General features: G+C 50.5%; 6 protein-coding genes across 6 annotated transcripts; 3 read left to right on the top strand and 3 right to left on the bottom strand.

The window, feature by feature from the left end:
* The first annotated feature begins 277 nt into the window (after nucleotides 1–277).
* Nucleotides 278–2,689, top strand: N7503_004690 (uncharacterized protein). The gene is made up of 4 exons (XM_057064237.1): nucleotides 278–354; nucleotides 498–1,938; nucleotides 1,993–2,251; nucleotides 2,337–2,689. The coding sequence occupies exons 1-4, from the start codon at nucleotides 350–352 to the stop codon at nucleotides 2,465–2,467; spliced, it is 1,836 nt and encodes a 611-aa protein (XP_056921980.1). The 5' UTR covers nucleotides 278–349; the 3' UTR covers nucleotides 2,468–2,689.
* Nucleotides 2,690–3,680: 991 nt separating this feature from the next.
* N7503_004689 (SacI domain and endonuclease/exonuclease/phosphatase family protein) lies at nucleotides 3,681–7,368 on the bottom strand (the record flags this gene model as incomplete). Its single annotated transcript, XM_057064236.1, has 7 exons — nucleotides 3,681–4,123; nucleotides 4,184–4,506; nucleotides 4,563–4,672; nucleotides 4,731–5,026; nucleotides 5,108–6,750; nucleotides 6,799–6,994; nucleotides 7,056–7,368. 7 exons carry the CDS (start codon nucleotides 7,366–7,368, stop codon nucleotides 3,681–3,683), a joined length of 3,324 nt encoding a protein of 1,107 aa, XP_056921979.1.
* Nucleotides 7,369–7,837: 469 nt separating this feature from the next.
* pxr1 (telomerase inhibitor/ribosome biogenesis protein PXR1) lies at nucleotides 7,838–8,850 on the top strand (the record flags this gene model as incomplete). The annotated part of the gene is made up of 3 exons (XM_057064235.1): nucleotides 7,838–7,860; nucleotides 7,912–8,755; nucleotides 8,824–8,850. The coding sequence occupies 3 exons, from the start codon at nucleotides 7,838–7,840 to the stop codon at nucleotides 8,848–8,850; spliced, it is 894 nt and encodes a 297-aa protein (XP_056921978.1).
* Nucleotides 8,851–9,144: 294 nt separating this feature from the next.
* N7503_004687 (uncharacterized protein) lies at nucleotides 9,145–10,291 on the top strand (the record flags this gene model as incomplete). Its single annotated transcript, XM_057064234.1, has 2 exons — nucleotides 9,145–9,215; nucleotides 9,265–10,291. 2 exons carry the CDS (start codon nucleotides 9,145–9,147, stop codon nucleotides 10,289–10,291), a joined length of 1,098 nt encoding a protein of 365 aa, XP_056921977.1.
* Nucleotides 10,292–10,559: 268 nt separating this feature from the next.
* N7503_004686 (putative kinesin family protein (KipA)) lies at nucleotides 10,560–13,680 on the bottom strand. Its single transcript, XM_057064233.1, has 2 exons — nucleotides 12,842–13,680; nucleotides 10,560–12,792 (listed from the first exon to the last, which is right to left on the bottom strand). Exons 1-2 carry the CDS (start codon nucleotides 13,620–13,622, stop codon nucleotides 10,688–10,690), a joined length of 2,886 nt encoding a protein of 961 aa, XP_056921976.1. The 5' UTR covers nucleotides 13,623–13,680; the 3' UTR covers nucleotides 10,560–10,687.
* A 938-nt stretch (nucleotides 13,681–14,618) lies between these two features.
* Nucleotides 14,619–15,897, bottom strand: kin28 (TFIIH complex serine/threonine-protein kinase subunit KIN28; the record flags this gene model as incomplete). Its single annotated transcript, XM_057064232.1, has 2 exons — nucleotides 14,619–15,634; nucleotides 15,711–15,897. The coding sequence occupies 2 exons, from the start codon at nucleotides 15,895–15,897 to the stop codon at nucleotides 14,619–14,621; spliced, it is 1,203 nt and encodes a 400-aa protein (XP_056921975.1).
* Between the last annotated feature and the right edge of the window lie 163 nt (nucleotides 15,898–16,060).

Genomic DNA, 16,060 nt, shown 5'->3' with positions numbered 1-16,060 from the left:
GCGCTTTGCATAACATTCAGATCCTAGTACTCTTCAATGACAGAGACATGCCCAACCATGATTCCCAGCCCAATAAGAAGTGTTATTAGGCCGCTCCCCAATCATGATGTGGACGAGTCTATCTGGTCTGGCGCAAGGGATTAGCGTGACAACCCAATTGAAAACCCAAAACCAAAACCAAAAATACGTATTGGCAATTTGATACTATTTATCTTTATTTCTTTTTCGGGTTTAACTCTCAACTTTCTCTCCCACAACATATACACACTTTCTCCCCCCTTCACTCCCCTGACCTTGACTCTCTCCTTTATATACTTTTGTCTTCCCGCCCCAAGAGGCTCAAGTCTCTATGACGTATGTTTTGATTCCTTTTTCCTTTTTCCCCTTCCCCCATTCTTCTCCATCCCACCTTCCTTTAAAACCCCTCCTTCTCCGCCTCCTCAAGAGCACAACACACATCCACAATCGTACCTTGCACTGACCACATCCACTTCTAGGGTCAGCATCCAGATTGACCCCGCTGATCCGCACGACTCAGATCACTCTTTGTCGGACGAGGACTCCTCGGGTGGACAATTCTCTCTCCTGTCGGATGGGAGTCATGAATATCCAGATTATGATGAGTGGGCGACTCTGCCATATCCGGATGAATTGAAACCGTCTGATTCAGCCTCTCGACCAAGGACCACGATTCGCAACCGCTCGCTCCACGGTTCGCGCTCGGCTTCGGGCCGTCGCCACCCACACCCCCAAATGATTCCCGATCGCGATCGCGACTATGGCTCCCGGGCCCGTCGCCAACCATCCCCAGAGTCACCCGGTAGTGCAGATTCGGAGGAATTTGCCAGTCATTACCCACGCAATCCTCAAGAGCGGCGATGGGCCGGGCAACAAGCCGCGGGCTACCCACCAAGTGTTTCCTCGGGCCCCTCCTACAACCACCAATATCCCCCGGGCCATGGCCCATTTCCCCACCAGAATCCTCCTCCTCCTCCTTTGTCTGACCAGCTCATTCGACTCGGTCATGGTAACCCAAATGGCCAGCCATATGGGTCGGCCTACCCATATGGGCCGCCCCACGGGGCTCCCCCCATGCATCCCTACTTTCCGGAGCAAGCACATGGAAGACATCCTCAACAGCCGCCCCAAGCCCGCATCGACCCTCACACCCACCAACCATTACCGCCTCATATGGGCGCCCATGGCATGCCCTCGCCTTTTGCTGCGCCTCCATTTCATCACGAGATCATGCCCTACCCCCATAATGGCTTTTACAACAACTTTCGAGACCCCTATGCCATGTTTCAAGGCATGATGCCCCCATCCTACTTTCCGTACCCGCCGCAAGTACCGTCCCCAATCCAACCAGAATCTAAGACACCTCCTGCTCCTCCCCCCGCGGATGACCCAGCGAAAGAAGCAGCAGCCCAGGAGGCCTCTGCAAAGGACGAGGCTATTGCGCGACTAGAGAAATTGATTCTGGATGATCGCACAGAGCGTGAGAATAGGGAAGCGGCCCGCCTAGCAGCTATCGCAGCTGAGGAGGCAGAACGACTCGCGCGAGAGAAGCAGCTGGCTCATGACCAGGCGATCGCGTCGGTGGCAGCGGCAGAAGCGGCAGCGTTGGCGCGCGCAGATGCTGAGCAGCGCGCAGCGACCGAGGCGGCCAAGGCGAAGGAGGAGGCAGAGAAAGCAGCCGCAGAGGCTGCGGCGAAAGCCAAAGAAGACTCGGCGCAAGCGGCGCAGGATGCAGCCACCAAGGCGTTGGAAGCCGTGGAAGCAGCGAACGCCGCCGCCGCCGCCGCCGCCGCCAAGGCAAAGGAGGAGGAAGAAAACAAAAATAAAGTGCCCCCACCGGAGAAGAAGAAGCCCATTAAATTCAAGGATGCCGTTGGGAGGAAATTCAGCTTTCCCTTTGAGCTGTGTAGCACCTGGCAGGTAAGACAATCATTCCTCCTTGCTCCGTGGGTCAGCATTGACAATACTTACTAGGGAATGGAAGACCTGATCAAGCAGGCCTTTCTCCATATTGAGGTCATTGGGCCTCATGTGGCCGAAGGGCACTACGATCTAGTGGGACCGAATGGTGACATTATCCTTCCACAAGTGTGGGAAACGGTGGTTGAGCCAGATTGGACGATTACGATGCACATGTGGCCAATTCCTGAAAAGCCCAAGGAGCCTGATCCACCTCCAGCCGCCGATCCACCACCAGCTGAACCTCCCAAGCCTGCGGAGAAAAAGAAAGAAGGTATGTGGACATGGAAACTCCAGGATTTCTTTCTTCCACAGGCATCCAATGGCACCATGAACCCTTCATTGACCTAATTCTCTAGGGAACAAAAAGGCCCCGCGTAAGCCAGGTGACCCTCCGGCATTTACGACATGGATGATGGGTCGGCGTCCTCCTCCCCGAGTCAAAAAGGCCCCAAAGGCAGAAAAAAAGGATGAACCAGCACCTCAGTGATCAGGGCAAAGACGACCCAAGATGAGGAATGGCCTTGAGTCATTGGCCCCTCTTCTCTCTGATATCCCACACACCAATTCACCTTGCGTGGGGGTTTAAACAGCCCTCCGCCTGCCCTGCTCCCAGCACCCCCAGAAGATCCTCGATGGTTAGATGGAAAGCGGAAGAACTGTTTCGGCCAGGCATCATGTTATGGGCCAATCCCTGATACACCTGCACCTTTTACCTCCACTCTTCCTCTTCTCACACGGGTCATATATCCCAGGAGCTCAAGGGGTCATGAATGGGTTCATATCTAGCTAGCGTGATGTCTTGCTTCATGGGAGTACAACCCCCCTGCCCGAAAGGCAGGATGTCTTGTCTAATAATCACAAGACAAACGTTATTAAAATATAATGACACAACTGTGAATATCGGTTTGCTTTGCGAACAGAAAATATACTCTCACGACTTGGGCGGTTTTTTTTTTTTTTTTTTTTTTTTTTTTTTTTTCAGCATAAGCCGCTATACTCTACTGCTTGTTCTCTTGTTCTTTGTTTGTTTGCTGTTCATGAAGATCGTGATGATTCTATGTGGTTCCGATAGGAGCAGTATGGAGGTTAATTGTCTTATATTTCCATATGAAGTTGATGTTTCTCCAGTCTGGCGGTGCATGTAATTTACATAGAAATTTCGCGTCAAAAAAAGAAAAGAAAAAAGGGGATTCTTCATTGGAACCTGTTTCGTACAAAATAAATTATATTTACCGTGGGATTATAATTTAGTGGGTATTTTATTCAACTGGGATATAGCCTGGAAGTTGACTCATAATGTTGGGTCGATATGCAAGTCGTGGCATTATAGCTTCGTATCTACGGGGATCCTAGTCAATGGTCCTAGGGATCGCCAAGCCTGGAACCCTGTCCACGTAGCAATAGTCAAGAAATGAGTTGTTTAACGCTCATTGGACTACACGTAAGTGGATGAGAAACCCATGAGGTCAGTAGTCTTAGGCAACAAGCTAGAAGAAAATGAGCCTCAGTGCACAGAGTACATGTAGAGCCGCATCTGCATCTATTCAGCATTTGGCCCAATGTCCTAGGTCTGTAATGCGCCCCGATAAGTGATAACGCTCCTTTGTATTGTTGAATGCTAATCTAAACTAGGCAGAAGTTGGGCAAAGACTAGGGAGGGGATGAATACCTAGACTGGCCGATCGGGTTATACCATTTAATCATTGGGGAAGGAGTGGTTTCCACGCAATTTGTTCATCCATAGGATCACCAAGGAGATCAGGACCGCCTGCCCCACCTGTGCCCGTGCGAGATGAACGGTTTCTATCAGGATTTTCTAGGGACATGGTGGAGTAGGATTGTCCGTTAGACATTGGCGAGCGTGGAGATAGTTGTGAGCTGAGTGACATGGGCTTCCGAGGAACAGCTGGCGGTGCTTTGTCCACTAGTGGTGAGTTTGCATCTATAGATGTGGGTGCCTGGTCGTTCAAGGTTCTACCGCGTCGGGGAGGTGGTGCAGGCTTCCTGTCAATGCTGGTCTTCGTCAGTCGCGAAGCTGGCACCCAGTCAGGTTCGGAGTCTGCGGAGAAAGGATTGGATTTGCGCTGCATGTTGGCAACAAGTCCCTCTCTAGGTGGTTGAATTGTCGCCTTGCCTGGTGCACCTGTTTGCTTGGGTTAGCTGTGATCGGTGTCTGGGTGAGAAAAGTACTGGGCCCTGTTACCATTGTCCAACCACCACCTGCTTCGGTCAGAGCTGGCAGGTGGCAACCCAGGTGCAATTGATCCTTGTGGTAGACTATCGTCATCATCCATATCCATAAGATGAATGGAATCAGAGAGAGCGTCGTGCTGTTTTTCTTCGTAAAGCATACGCCGCAGATTATCCTTGAAGGCATGGTCGACAACATCAATTACTCCATCAAAGGTGGCCCACACGGGACGATGATCCGACACACGTAGATCAGCTACTTGATATTGGGTTTGACGCAGGTTGGGTCCTCTCCATAGCACTCGATCACACCATGCAGGGATACGGGCCTTGTCACTGTAGAGAAAGAAGGTTAGTGAAGTCTTTGCGGGATGAGCCCGACGAGAACTTACGAGGTATCGTAGTTATCAGTCCCAATATCATATTTGTACGTTGGGGCAAACCCAATGGGGCCTTCGGAATAAAACTGGAAGGCTCTCCCGGCAGTCATTTGGAGATTTAGCTATTGTCCTAGTCAGCGCAGAGTTCGAGAAATACATCCGAGGGGACATCAACGGCACCTGATCATTTTCATAGAGTTTTTGGTAATCACGCTGAGACAGAAGATCTCTCACGATCTGATTCCCTAGCCCAATACGGTAATTGAAATCTCCAAGCCAGATCACCGCATCATGATCTGCAATGGTTCGGTTCTTCTGGAACCGCAAGCCTCGATCGATGGTTTCGTAGTCTCGGTTCCGCTCGTCATAGTTTGCAAACCCGGCTGCCAGATGTGCGGTTACCAAGCAAATACTGGTATTGGAGAAATCAAAGCGAATTGCACAGCCGCCTTTGTTACCAGCAATCCCCGAAAGTCCTGTCTATTCTATATGTTAGTCAAATCATACATGTGAATCATTAAACCAGCAACAGGCCAAAACCAAGAAAGAACGAAGACTTGCCTTTTTGACGGCACCTTCGACATTCTTGATTTCCTTGAGTGCATCTGATTTCACGTAGATCATCAGCGCAGCACCCACGAGCTGCCCGGTCCTTAGCAGCACATATTTGCCCGTGCCCTTTGCCATTGTATGACTGTTTAAACAATCTTGCACGGCTCTCTGCCAAACCTTGCGGGTACTCGGATCAGTTGACATGATCTGTTGAGGGCTTAAGTCAACAATCTCTTGAAATGCAACGGCAAAGATAACAGGGTCTTCGTTAGATTGGACCGCCTCGGGGAAAAGCCAAGGCGTAAGATCGGTGCCAGGCCCTTCATCACGACCGTTCACGTTGAAAGTGCCAACCCAAAGACGGATATGTTTGGTGGAAGAGTATTCAGAAGCACGTCGATTGAGTTCTTCAGTGACTAAATCATTCATTGGGTCATAAAGGTGAACCGGCATTTGATTGGCCAATCGACCCAACAGAAGGTCAATCGTTCTCTGTTTAGCCTTGTCGGTAAAGTTATTGACGTAGAGCCGGGTAGCACTTTTTCGGGCATCAGCCAGAGCCCCCGCAAGCGACATTTTTCCATGACGAGTGAAAGAGGACTTCAAAGCCCCAGTACCGGCATAGATCTTAGAGAGGGCATCCCCATTGTCTGCCCAGAGGGTTGAATGACGCATTTGCATATCTGAGCCAAACCTTCCACCCTGGTGTGCTAGAAATGACTCCAATGCCATCGAACTGATAATTGTCTGGACAAGGTTTGTTCGGTCCAGACAGTCCAGGCAGTTGGTTCGGAAAACTCCCTCCTGCTGCAGGATGACCGAGGAGGCACCAGGAACGTCATCCCTTTCAAAAAGAGATGCAGCAGACCGCGTAGAGTCCTCGGACAGAAAATAGACAAACCCGTCCAGGGACCCAGCCAGCTCATACTTGATTTGGTTGCTCGCTTCGTAGCCAGCTGGACCACGGGTCTCAGCCAAAAAATCGTATTCTGTTAGCCGTAGAAGGCTATGATGTTCAGGGTCTTCCTTTTTCCTTAGGGAACTACGGGCAATGTGTTGACGATACTTGGCCGACAAATCTGCTTCGCCAGATCTGAGCTCGCTTAGGAGATTGACCACATGCGTGGCTCCATACTCCAGTTCAAGGGTTTCAAAGTGCTGATTGAATGCATGTTGAGTTGCCTCACTTGACCGTGTTACCTCGATCTTTTGCTGTCCTGGAATCAAACCGGGTGTTTGCTCCCAGAAGATTGGTACCGAGCCTCGGACTTGGACGTACGAGAAAGTAATACCTGGTGAGACCCAGAGAATCAATTCAGTCTCCACAAAGTTGGCCACATTGCCGTCATCATCAATTCCTCGCGAGTTGAATCTCGTGCCCGCACGCCGAGAGGACTGTCGTGAGACAATGGTCAGAAGAGATGGAAAGTTTGTCCGCACCTGAGGCAGAATCGAGACTGTGGCCGGAATCTTTAGAGTGCTTGCGTATCCCCGGATGACGCATGTCAGCAGCTGAGAAGAGTCTAGCTTGGCCTTATCTGCGGGTGGCAAATGACTTCGGAAAAGGAGAAGTGGATTGATCATGTATGAATTCCAAAGCATGTCCTCATCCAAGGAATCGATATCAAATGCCGCCGACTTATCCGAGCTGAACTTCATTTAGAAAATGATCGTTTTAATCTGAGACAGCACTTACCGATCTTGTAAACGATCTGTGAGGTTGAAATCAAGACTGTAGTAAAAACTACCATCTCCGAGAAGCTTTTTCAGGGCCTGGAAAGGGTGTTCTGTCATCACATCCCGGCTATCTTGACCGGTCCGCTCCTCGACGGCAAATTGAGTCCCAGGTTCATAATCGAGGCCGTATTCATATTCTGAACGATTGAGGCAATCTGTAGGTGTCAGATATAGACAAAGGAAGACATCGAGATTCGACATTTTCAAAATACGCACAGAAATCTACAGAATCAATTCTAGACACAGCTTCTCCTGGTCTTACAGTAGCAGCTTGAGATGATGTGGTGACAACACAGACGAACAGGTCTTCATTTAGCGTGACCAAGCCCAAAGTACCATGACCAGCACCCAAAGGCCGAAAGGCCCCGAGATCTGCGGATGCAACATCCACGAATTCCACCTGGCAACGTGGTGTTGACCCAGACCCGGCATCGGTTGCACTGTAGTGGAAGATTAAGACATGCTCGGCCGTCACCAGCGCAATTGTCCGCTGAGGCTGATCTCGGCAGAGAACTCGGAGATTGAACATAGTCCGGAAGATGAATGAGAATCAAAATCCCACCCCTTCCTTAACATATATGGAAGATCAGCGCTCCAAGCACAGAACTGTTGCTTTTCCGAGCCCTTTCCATGCGTGGAGAGAGACAATTGCCTCGCGTGATAGCAGATATGGGAAGCCGGCTCAAAATCGGAACTGGCGATTGATAACCCACTTTGATTTTTTGGGGGGTTTCTTTAAAAGGACAACCTAATGGCTATCTCTTCTTACTTTTCTTCCTCTATCTCGGATGGGATTGAGACAGGTAAAGGAAATTATCAAATGGTGTAAGATACATTGATTCTTCTAAAGATGTGGTTCGTGGGTGGGGGATCTTATCGTGCTGACTCAGCGTTATCTTTCGATCCCGCAATTCAAACTTTTTCCTTCTTTTTCTCCGACTTCTTTGTCCTTGAACCTTCAAATCTCTTGATACTGCCCACCTGCTCCAATTGTCATAATGGGCTTAGCTGCTCCCCGAAAGTATGCACGTCACCTTAATATCGTTGCGCAACCAATCTGACCCATATGCAGGAAAACTAAAATTTCCCATGATCCCAATAACACGCAATGGGCTCGATCGACAACCGGCTTCGGCCATCGAATCATGAGTTCCCAGGGTTGGACCCCAGGTGGTCGCTTAGGGGCTCGGGATGCTGCGCATGCTGATTTGTTGACGGCCGCCAGCCACTCCCATATCAAAGTGACGATCAAGGATGATACCCTGGGACTGGGCGCCCGTGTCGGGCGGGAAACTGAACCAACCGGTTTAGATGCTTTCAAGGGGCTACTTGGTCGATTGAATGGCAAGTCAGATGGGCAGTTGAAGCAGGAACAGCGCAAGAGAGACGATGTGAAGCTGGCTCGATATGTCGCCCTGAAATTCCCGGAGGTTCGCTTTGTCCATGGTGGGCTCTTGGCTCAAGAGAAAGTTGAAGCTCTACCCGCTCCAAAGCCTCTGGATAGTCAGAAGAATTCTGAATCAAACGACGATGACCAACAATCCAACGAAGAGGACGCATTGTCCAGCGAGTCATCAAGCGCAGTCCGGAAGTCGAAGTCGAAGTCGAAATCCAAGTCCAAGTCGAAATCTTCAAAGAAGTCCCGTTCAAGTATCGACGACGAGGAGGAGGATTCTGCCTCTATTTCCGGGTCGAAGAAGAAAAAGAAGTCCAAGAAGAGAAAGGCAGATGCGGCTGAGACCCCCTCCACTGAACAGACGGATGCATCATCTCAACAAGAGCCTGAGCCTTCTAAACCCATTTTGGAAATGACCACAGTCTCACGAGAGCGGCGGCCAATGGGTCGACAGGCATTCCGAAGCCGACATATTGCACAGAAGAAAAGAGCGCTTATGGATGATAAGTCTCTTAACGAGGTAAGTTCAAGCAGATCAGACACCATTATTATATTGATATTACTTGTACCAGTGCTGATTCAAATTAGATTTTCATGGTGAAAGCAAAAGCATGAGCCTTATATTGAGCGAGGGAACATTCTTGCATTGTATATAGACACACATAGGGATCGGCGTTTGGTGCAAAATGGAGATGCATGCTTAGGATCTGAATTTAACAAGGAATTTTTCTACTTTCCAATCCACTACGATCATTGTCTCACATATTTTGTGCTCTAAAAACGTAAATTCATGTTCAGTCATGCGATCCACCACAGATCCACGCGGATTACCTAATCGAGACATCAACGTCATCCTCTTGATCGAAACGCGGGGAGCTTCCTCTTTCATCCTTCGCATTACTTTCCACAATGAATGGGGTCGCTCAGTCTGGTCGCAGATCTCATCCTCCGGGGTGGACTGCGAATCGGGAAAAGAAACGGTATACCATCATTCAATCTTCCTAACAAACTCCGCTGACGACTCAGTAGAATCCATTGGGCCCCATTGAATATCGGCCTCGAACGACGATTACAGACCTTTGTCGTCTTATGTCATACACTCACAATTGCTATTTTTGTGACGAGCTTTTTCTTTACCTGTGCAATTCCTCTATTCTGGCCCCTTCTCCTGCCCTATCTGGTCTATATCACTTTGTTCTCCACAGCACCAACCTCCGGGGAACTGAAAGGCCGAAGTTCCTTCTTACGATCACTTCCCATCTGGTCTATTTATGCATCTTATTTTCCGGCCCATCTTCACCGCGAGGAATCTCTGCCCCCAACCAAGAAGTACATCTTTGGCTATCATCCCCACGGGATCATTTCACATGGTGCATTTGCCGCTTTCGGGACCGAGGCCCTAGGGTTCTCGAAGCTTTTTCCCGGCATTACCAACACCTTGTTAACTTTGGACTCAAATTTTCGAATCCCGTTCTATCGAGAGTATGCCCTCGCAATGGGACTGGCGAGTGTCTCTCGTGAATCCTGTGAGAATATTCTGACGAAAGGCGGTGCCGATAACGAGGGAATGGGTAGAGCGATTACCATTGTCGTTGGTGGAGCCCGGGAATCTCTCAATGCACAGCCGCATAGTCTACGCCTGGTGTTGAAACGTCGGAAAGGGTTCGTCAAGCTAGCCATTCGCACGGGAGCCGATCTGGTACCCGTTCTAGCCTTCGGAGAAAATGATCTTTACGAACAAGTGCACTCGGATCAGCATCCACTCATTCACAAAATTCAGATGCTTGTCAAGCGTACCATGGGGTTTACCGTCCCCCTGTTCCACGCACGTGGAGTCTTCAATTATGACGTTGGGTTGATGCCCTACCGCCGTCCGCTGAACATCGTGGTGGGACGACCGATCCCTGTGATGCAGCAGCAAAATCGGGATAAAATTGATGACACATATATCGATGAGCTTCATTCCAAGTACGTGCAAGAATTACAGCGACTATGGGACGAGTGGAAAGATGTCTATGCGAAGGACAGGGCAGGTGAACTGGAAATCACCGCGTGAAAGCGGCTTGCGGCGGATGCGATCGATCTACAATGTTAAAAGAGCGCTTATCTTGTGTCTTCATCATTATTCCCATCATCTTGTCTTCTTTTACTACATGCAGCATTCAATGCCCCTTGGCGACATCAGCAGATGCCTATCTGGCACATCCTTATTGTATTGCTTATTTCAAAACATACAGAGAAGGAGAATAGAGAGACGAAAACACGAAAGGGTCGAATACAAATATCATGGCGCTACGTCGTGCGGGACGAAAGTCCCCAACTCTAGAACACAAAACAACAACAAAACCACATGAAACGAACATAACAACTTGTACAGATGAAGGGGGTATCAGATCAACAGGAAGCATTCAGCAAAAAGTACAAGAATAAGGCGTATCATCACTTGGTGATTTTAACTAGGAGAACTGGGGGTCCCTTCCTTTGGCGCAGGCGCAGTAGGGTTCAAGCCTGGCACTTCAGCCGACAACGATACTCGGCGACTATCGTTGGAGGCCCTTTTGATATGTCCTAAGGGGCTTTTCTCAGGATGCCCATGGCCACTTTCAACTCGACCCTGGATCATTTCATCCAGCATCCTGGATACTTCGTCCATATTTTTCCTTCGGTCATCGTCCTTTTCACTTCTCCCAGGAAGAACGGGACCCGGTGGGCTGGCAAGCTTATCGACCGCACTGTTGGTCTCCAATGGGCTGTTGCCCCCGGAGCCTGTCATCTCTTCTTTGCCTTTTAATTCTGGCGACAATGCGTCGTTCGTCACAGCAGCCAGGTCACGGTGTCGCGCAGCAGACCGAAGGGCAGCCAACATTCGATCCTTATCATCAAGCTGAATGCGTAGCTCGTTGATCTCCATGTCCCTTTCGCGGAGTAAGGCCATCAGGTCCGGATGCTCCACAATGGTCGAGTTGTTGGATTTGACCCCAACTGACATCCGAGAATGACTGGAGCGTCGTGCTTGCAGCAACCGGCGCTCCAAGGTGGAGATATATCGGTTTTTGTCACCCAGATCAGCCTGCAAGGCAGTAACCTGCCGTTGCAGACTTGCTTTGCCGTCGCCAAATTCGCCCATGTCGTCTTCATCCTCATTACCGAATGATGCCCCTGGAAATGGCATGAGCCCTGAAGGGTCACTGCTGTTGACTGACATGAAAGACATTGGTCTGATGGATGAATGACCGGCACCCAATGTAGATTGACTGGCCGACGACCGCAGTGAGCGGGTTCCGGAATCCGCAGCGGACATACGGGATAGACGACCAAATGCAGAAGATAAGCTGCCGTGATTGTTGACACCGGTGGACTTGGAGCTGAGGATCAAGCGGTTGAGATGTTCAATTCGCTCCTTCAGGGCCGTCCGGGCCAACTGCATCTCCAAGACCTGCTCCTCATGGCGCGCCTGAGCCTCTTTCTCAAATTGCTGCTCATCCCACTTCAACTCTTTCTCCGCTTGGGCCTTGGCCTGGGTGTCGAGTTGACCACGGAGAGCTTGAATTTCCACGCGATATCGCTCTAGCAAGACTCGACTGCCAGAGTCGGCCCCACCGGCCCCGTAGGCCTCCTCCGCCTTTTGTGCGTGACTGACGATATTATTCTTCGCGCGCGCGGCAAATTTCAGCGTATTGAGAGTTTCTCCAGAATGCGCATTCACGCCGGAGACCAGTTGAATTGTACAGAGAATGCTCACTAAGGAATTGCCTGATAAAGCCGGCTGGAGTAGCCGGGTCAACTTGCTGTCCCGGTAGGGCAGATGACGGCCTTCCTTGTCCATTGGGTTTCCTTGCTTGTCCTTGGCATCGGAGAGCTTGGATATGATGTTACCGAGCGTGAGCAAGCTCTTGTTGATATGGGCTCCCTCGGTTCGGCGCTCCTTGTCATCGGCGGCGCGCTCGGAGCCAGCCAGATCAATCAAGCTGAGGGTCGACACCCGGACACCACCAGGAGCGATCCCAGCACGTTTGTCCTGCGAGTTGCCGGCTGGCACTCGCTCGCGACTTTCAACCACGATCTGAACGACCGCATGACTTCGAGAACTGCGCGCGTTAAATTGCGTACTGCTCGTCCTTCTCGCATGATCACCTCTTGCAATTACTCGAAGAAGCTGTGTCGGACTCTGCACAATTTCTTCCTTAAGCGGGGTCGCATAGACGCCGCGTTTGCTGTCCTCGCGGAGTTTGATTTCTTCTTGAGGCGCGGCCGGACCATTTGTGGTCGAGGCGGAGAGAAGGTCATGAATTTTCTCGTTGTAGATTTCCAGATAGCTGACTCGAAGGAGGAATTCTCGATGGGGGGTTTCGCGAATGAAAGAGAAAATGTCTGTGATGGCGAGGGGGATCACACCGGGAGAGGTGGCAGTACCTTGCATGGAGAAGGTTTTACCAGTTCCTGTCATACCGTAGGCAAAGACAGTTCCATGGTAACCCTCCATAACCCGCCGGACCAGGCGTTTGGCCCCGGAGTCGTACACCTTGGCATTGTTGTCATGGGCCGCGAAAACGTTATCTGCCTTGCCGTCAGTATGTACGAAATCACGAAACGTAGTAGTGCCCACCATAATAATAGTCTCCTCCATCTTTCCCTCGATGAGAAATTAAACTCTGTCGACCATCCACTGCCCACTCGCCATGGTTTCTAGGGGTCTCGCCCCCCTGGTTATTATCCGGCCGAACGCGTACGCTGACAATGACGTTGCCCTTGGTCTCTTTAGGTTTGGAGGTTGACTTGCCACCGGCATCATCCGCATCTTCGAACGTCGTTGCACTAGTTGAACAAGAGCCTTGCGCGGATGAGCTTCTGCTATGGCCCGGGGACCCCTCTGGGTCCCGCGCATCCGCCAGGATGGATTTCCCATCCCCACTGCCATTCAACAGTGACGGTGTTTTAGAGCTCCGGTAGCTACTGGTGGTTCCTGTGCTTAGTCGCGAGCTCCGTTTGGGCTTGGCACTGCCTATTGGATTTGCGGGGATCCCCGACACGGAAGATGCTGTTGAAGGCCGACTCCCTCCCGCTTTGGGCGGCTGTGGGAACGAGGCGATACTGATTGTCCGGCGCAAGGTTTTGTCCGGACTGCCGGGCGCGCGCCCGCTGGATGCCGATCGAATGGCGCTGAGATTCGATGTGGAATTCGAAGTGGATAGCGGGGATCGGGCCGCGGATGGTTTGGGGCTCGATGGAGTGCGCAATTTAGAGAGTTGTTGATATGGTGATGCTGATCGTGGTGTATCACCGGGTGTACTCTTTCTCGGTTTCGGATTGGGCAGAGGGGGCAATGCCACGGTCGGGGGGTTGGCGGCTGGCCGTGACGGTTGGGGCAGGGCTGACGTTGACGCCATCTTTCTCGTCCCTCTATAGTCTATTTCGTCGGGCCAACGGGGATTCTACTGCCATGCGGAATGAACGGTGACAGGTCAAAATTGAAATCCACTGTGAGAGTAGCTGTCGCGTCCGACGCCTCAGTCAGCAAGTAGCAAGACATCATGATCACAGACAAGGAAAAAAAAAAAACAAGGTCGGACGACATGAGACATTGAGGTTGGTGCCTATGAGAGATAGAGATGGAGAGGGGCTTGAGTCTCGGATACTTACAGATTCAAACATGCGTTGCGATTGCAACGGACGAAGTCCAGCGCCAGTATTAGGAAGAGGATGAAAGTGGAAAGAGAGGAAAGATAGAGAAATCCCGCGGGTTTTAGCTTCTAAGGAAATAGTCTCATCCCCCGCAGAAAATAAAGGGCATTGTTTGAATACTTGCAGTTAAGCTTAACCCTTTATGATGACTAGAATTAAAGGGTTGTATGTTTCCCCTACTGATTCCTTCCCAAAGCAAGTATATTAATATTTATACACTACTTCGTACAAGACTTTTAGACAACGGTCTGGACGTGAGGAAAAAAAAAGGGGGGGACAGGAGTCGAGGCGTACGCCCCTCTGTGAAAGCTCAGACCAATGATGGATCAGATAGTGGACCAGAGGAGGATTAGTTTAGGGAAAAAGGGGGGCTAATCAGCAGAGCAAAGCCCCAAAGTCTTGTCCTCGATAATTAGGTTAGAACGAACCCTTCGTTTTGATTTGATCCTTATACACGGGCGTTGAGGACCCACTATTTGGGGTCCCTTTCCCATCCTTTGACAGGGAGATTAGAGCAATGATAGAAGTCCTAGCATTGGAGAGGGGATATCCAATGGGATACAATCTCCTTCTCTTCCCCTTATTCGATTAGTGAACACTTCCCAGACAGATACCGGTCAAGATAGTATATGCAGAGGTCGTCCCCCTGCATCTACAGAGATCATTGCAGGACATGTCATCATTATGTTGAACTATTGGGCTTATTTCTTCGCTCCAAAATCTAATTGTCGCGCGGCATTTTTGAAGGGTCCATCGTCAATCTCGCCGCCGCGCCGGCCCATATCCTCGCCCATCTTCTTCGCTCCGGACTTTCGGGGGAGATCTTCATTCCGCGTGGGTTGGGGATCTATCATCCACCAGTTGTGGCGCAGCACCTGAAGGGCCGTATGGCGTTTGCGAGGATCCAGTGCACACATTGACATCATTAAATCGGCTCCCACCGGTCCAGCCGTAGGGAACTGGCGAAGGAAGAAGTCCCGGCCTTGCACAGGCACAAGCTGCGTCCGGTCCGTAGGGATATAGTTAGGTAACTGTGTGACTCCCGGCCAGTTCTCTTCAGTGGGGGTTCCAAAAGCTTCACAAATCTTGGAGAGTTGGTCCAAATCAGTATTGCCGGCCACAAAGGGGACCCGCAGCAAAAGTTCGGCAAATACCATGCCCATGGACCACACATCCACCGCGCCCGAGTACTGTCGGGCTCCATAGAGCAACTCCGGTGGCCGATACCAGCGAGTGATGACTTGGTGAGTCATGTTGAGATAAGGATCGGCGAACGATCGGGCCAGACCGAAGTCAGCCAGCTTAACCTCGCCGTCCGATGCGATCAACAGGTTATTGGGCTTGATGTCTCGATGAAGCACAAAATTTTCATGGCAGAACCACACGCCTCGGGCTAACATGCCCATCCAGGCCTTGACATCGGCCACTCCGTACTGGATGTCTCCATCCTTGATGAGCATCTCCAAGTCCCCCCGGGGAAGAAACTCCAGCACCAGGCTCAGATTTTGGTCTTTGGAAGAGAAGACATCATGAAGGGCGATGATGTTGGGGTGGGACAGTTCTTGCAGGTATTTGACTTCTCGAATTGCATCCATAGTCAGCCCATCTTTATATTCGGCATTGACCTTGACTTTTTTGATGGCAACGAAGGATGATGGGTCGTCCCGGAGGTGCCCCAGGAATACCACGGCATATGTACCTTCTCCAAGCTTCTTATCTGTTTTTTTTGTACAACTTTGTTAGTATCAACTGCCCCTAGGATCCTCCTGGTACAAAGTAATTGCTCAATCTACCTTTGATGTATTTGTGCCGGACATCGTCATTGAGCTGTTCGGTGAGCTCTTGGTCTGTGTTGGATACAGACTTTGAGGCAAGCAATCCTCCCGCAGAATCGTGAGCTGCAGTTGCTCTCAGCCTGAGAGTATTGGGAGATGCGACGGCCACGGAGGGGGAGCGAGAGGCGAATGGTGAGGCCGCCATAATTGACACGCGAGGCCGTAATTAGGCAAGGAAATATGAGGAAGAAGGAAAGGGTTGGTACAGCGATTAAGCTGTATGAGTCACAAGTCAGGTATTCATCTTCATGAAGTATTCATATCACATTCAAGACAAAGCTTTAGTTACAAGGGTGAGGTGCTCTTTC

The sequence above is a fragment of the Penicillium pulvis genome (assembly GCF_028828015.1).
Source record: "Penicillium pulvis strain IBT 33274 chromosome Unknown contig_23_segment0_segment0, whole genome shotgun sequence".
Classification (NCBI taxonomy): Eukaryota; Fungi; Ascomycota; class Eurotiomycetes; order Eurotiales; family Aspergillaceae; genus Penicillium; species Penicillium pulvis.
This window is presented reverse-complemented; position numbering and strand designations above follow the sequence as displayed.